At 41.9% G+C, this 2,628-nt stretch overlaps 1 protein-coding gene across 1 annotated transcript in view; it reads left to right on the top strand.

Annotated features, from left to right (window-relative positions):
- The first annotated feature begins 385 nt into the window (after window positions 1-385).
- The window catches only part of Lect2 (leukocyte cell derived chemotaxin 2), a 7,008-nt gene continuing 4,765 nt past the window's right edge, over window positions 386-2,628 (top strand). Inside the window, exons 1-2 of the mRNA XM_028772123.1 lie at window positions 386-612; window positions 2,014-2,110. Of these exons, the coding sequence (XP_028627956.1) occupies window positions 567-612; window positions 2,014-2,110 (143 nt within the window). The 5' untranslated portion in view covers window positions 386-566. The remainder of the gene's footprint in view (window positions 613-2,013; window positions 2,111-2,628) is intronic.

Below are 2,628 nucleotides of genomic sequence, written 5' to 3'. Positions count from 1 at the left end.
TGATAGATTCTTAGGTGTTAATTTCCACCATTATAAGCATTTAAAAAATCACATGCCCAAAAGAAACAAGCGTAATTCATCAAACTGTTGCTATTATCTATAAATCTGAGGTAGATGAACTCTAATTGGATGATTAAAACCCACCACACCTAAGATATATGCTGCTATTAGTGATAGTCGTCTAATATTGCTGTCAGTTTTTTCCTGAAGCATGCATGGTCCAGCAGACAGTAACAACTAGACCACCATTCACCCCCCCGCCCCAGCCCCAAGCAAAAGATATCAACCTGCATCCAGCTTCCTCACTCCTGTTAATATTTAGTCAGTATTTCTGATAGCATTGGCTGCTTCTCCAGATCAAAGGCTTTGGCAGAGGTCTCCATGGGATCAGACAGCTCTCCATGAGCGTTACAGTTTAACCGAACTCATTTTGCTTTCCGTGTCTCGCACTGAAACTCAGAGAAACACAGGATTCTAAAGCAAATTCCCAAAGAAGATTGACTCGGTCGTGGATCCTGTGTGCACCGGAGCAACATAACCAGAGGGAGGAGCAGGAAGCAAACCAGATGCTTCCCACAACGGTCCTCTTCTCAGCTGCTCTGATTTCCACTGGTAAGTCCAAAAAGTACAACGTTAGAATCCTGGCTAACTTAAGAATTATATACCCGATTTACCCCCGATTTCAGCCGTAGACTTAAAAGTCAATCATAGCAGAATACGACATAAAATTCGGTATTAATAATTAAAGTTGGAGTAGGTGGGAATGATGTTGCGGATGAAGCAGGTGGATTTCTCTGACATCTCTTCCTGATGCTCTGATTCTTCAGTCAGGGAAGGCAAACATGGTGCAGGCAAGACTTCCAGACAAGCCTTCAATCCTGGCCTGGAACGTAATCAGTAACACCACTCCCACTCCCACCCCCCACCCCCAAACCCTAGAAGATGAAATTCTCAAGTAAGACTGGGATGTGGGAAGTTCCTGATGCAGGCTGCCTTGGGATGAAGAGAAAGTCCCTTTGGTGCTCACAGCAGGCAAAACAAACAGATGAATAAGCTGCCCACTAGATTGCTTAGTTGCCCAGAACAGTGCTGGTTCCACGCTGTTACACCCTGATCATAGCGTTAACTTGAAGCTTAGCTCCACATTAGAGGCTTTGAGACCCACATCTGAAGTTACAGTGATGAATATACCTAACGGCCATATTCTGTAGCTTTTCTTCACAGCACATATATTAGCAAAGAGTAAAATGACTTTAAAGAAAACCAACCATTAAATTAGCTTCAAAATTGGAGGCTTAAATTGTCCACTGTACCCCTGTGACTATTAATACGATAATCAGGGAATTCAATACAACTGATATTATTAATGATATCAAAGGGGCTAGCTGCACTTAAAGTTTGCACAAAGTATGGTGAGAGAGACAGCGCCTCTGACCGTGTTTACTCTTTGGAACCTTCACACAATCATCTCTGCTCCTCTCCCAGCATCCTCTGGGTCTCACTTTAGGCTAACTGTGGCTTGTCACTTTTGATTACGTCTCAAATATCCACTTCTATGTTTGCAACTATGAGATTTAGCTCATGCTGCATGAAGCTGGTGAGTTTGGAGTATGCCTTGTTTGTAAGTCAAACATTTGCTTGGACACCAACCTGATTATAAAACAACATTTCAAAGTTCCTGCACAGCTTCCTAAGGTTTGTCCATTTTTAAACTCTGCTCCTTTCTTTTGTTTGACCATAGTGGTCCCCAGGTCTGGTGATAAGCAAAGGAAATTGGAAAGCACAATATATACCTTGTATTCATGAAGGATTTCAAGCAGCGATATAATGGAGATTCTTGCTTATAAATTTTATATGGCACGGAATCACATAGCCAGGGGACTGTGTTTTATATCTGAATCAGCTATCTAGAGGAGAAACTAACCAAACGAGGTGGGATTAGACCCCAGTGTCCTGGGGAGACATACAGGAGAGACACAGGCTGCCCATGACTCTCACATTTCTCCTCTGCAGCCCTGGCAGGACCATGGGCTAACATATGTGCCAGCAAATCTTCCAACGAGATCCGGACATGTGACAGCTATGGCTGTGGACAGTACTCTGCTCAAAGGTACGAGTGATCCCAAATGGCTGCCACCTTGTCGGTTCCTCTCTTTTTCCATTGTCTGGGTCCTATGTTTCCTAGAGGACCCACAATGACCTCTGACAGACTGGAAGCCAGTGCTGTGTCCAGCAATGACTGGATATGGAGCAGCTTTCAAATTCTGCTTCAAGGATAGGGTCTGTACTGGAGACAGGCAGAGAGAAGGGAAAGGAATCAAAGCAATATTGTTGCTGCTGCTGCTGTTGTTGTTATTGCTGCTATTGTTGTTGATGTTGTCATTGTTGTTGTTATTGTTGTTGTTTTTGTTATTATTGCTGTTATTGTTGTTATTGTTATTGTTGATGTTATTGTTGATGTTGTTATTGTTGTTGATATTATTGTTGATATTATTGTTGTTGATGTTATTGTTTTTATTATTGCTATTGTTGTTATTGATGATGTTATTGTTGTTGATGTTGTTATTGTTGTGGTTGTTACTGTTGTTGATGTTGTTATTGTTGTTGATGTTGTTATTGTTGTTGATG

This window comes from Grammomys surdaster, unplaced genomic scaffold (assembly GCF_004785775.1).
Source record: "Grammomys surdaster isolate TR1022 unplaced genomic scaffold, NIH_TR_1.0 211, whole genome shotgun sequence".
NCBI lineage: Eukaryota > Metazoa > Chordata > Mammalia > Rodentia > Muridae > Grammomys > Grammomys surdaster.
The sequence above is the reverse complement of the archived record's forward strand: the minus strand, read 5'-3'. Positions and strand labels throughout refer to the sequence as shown.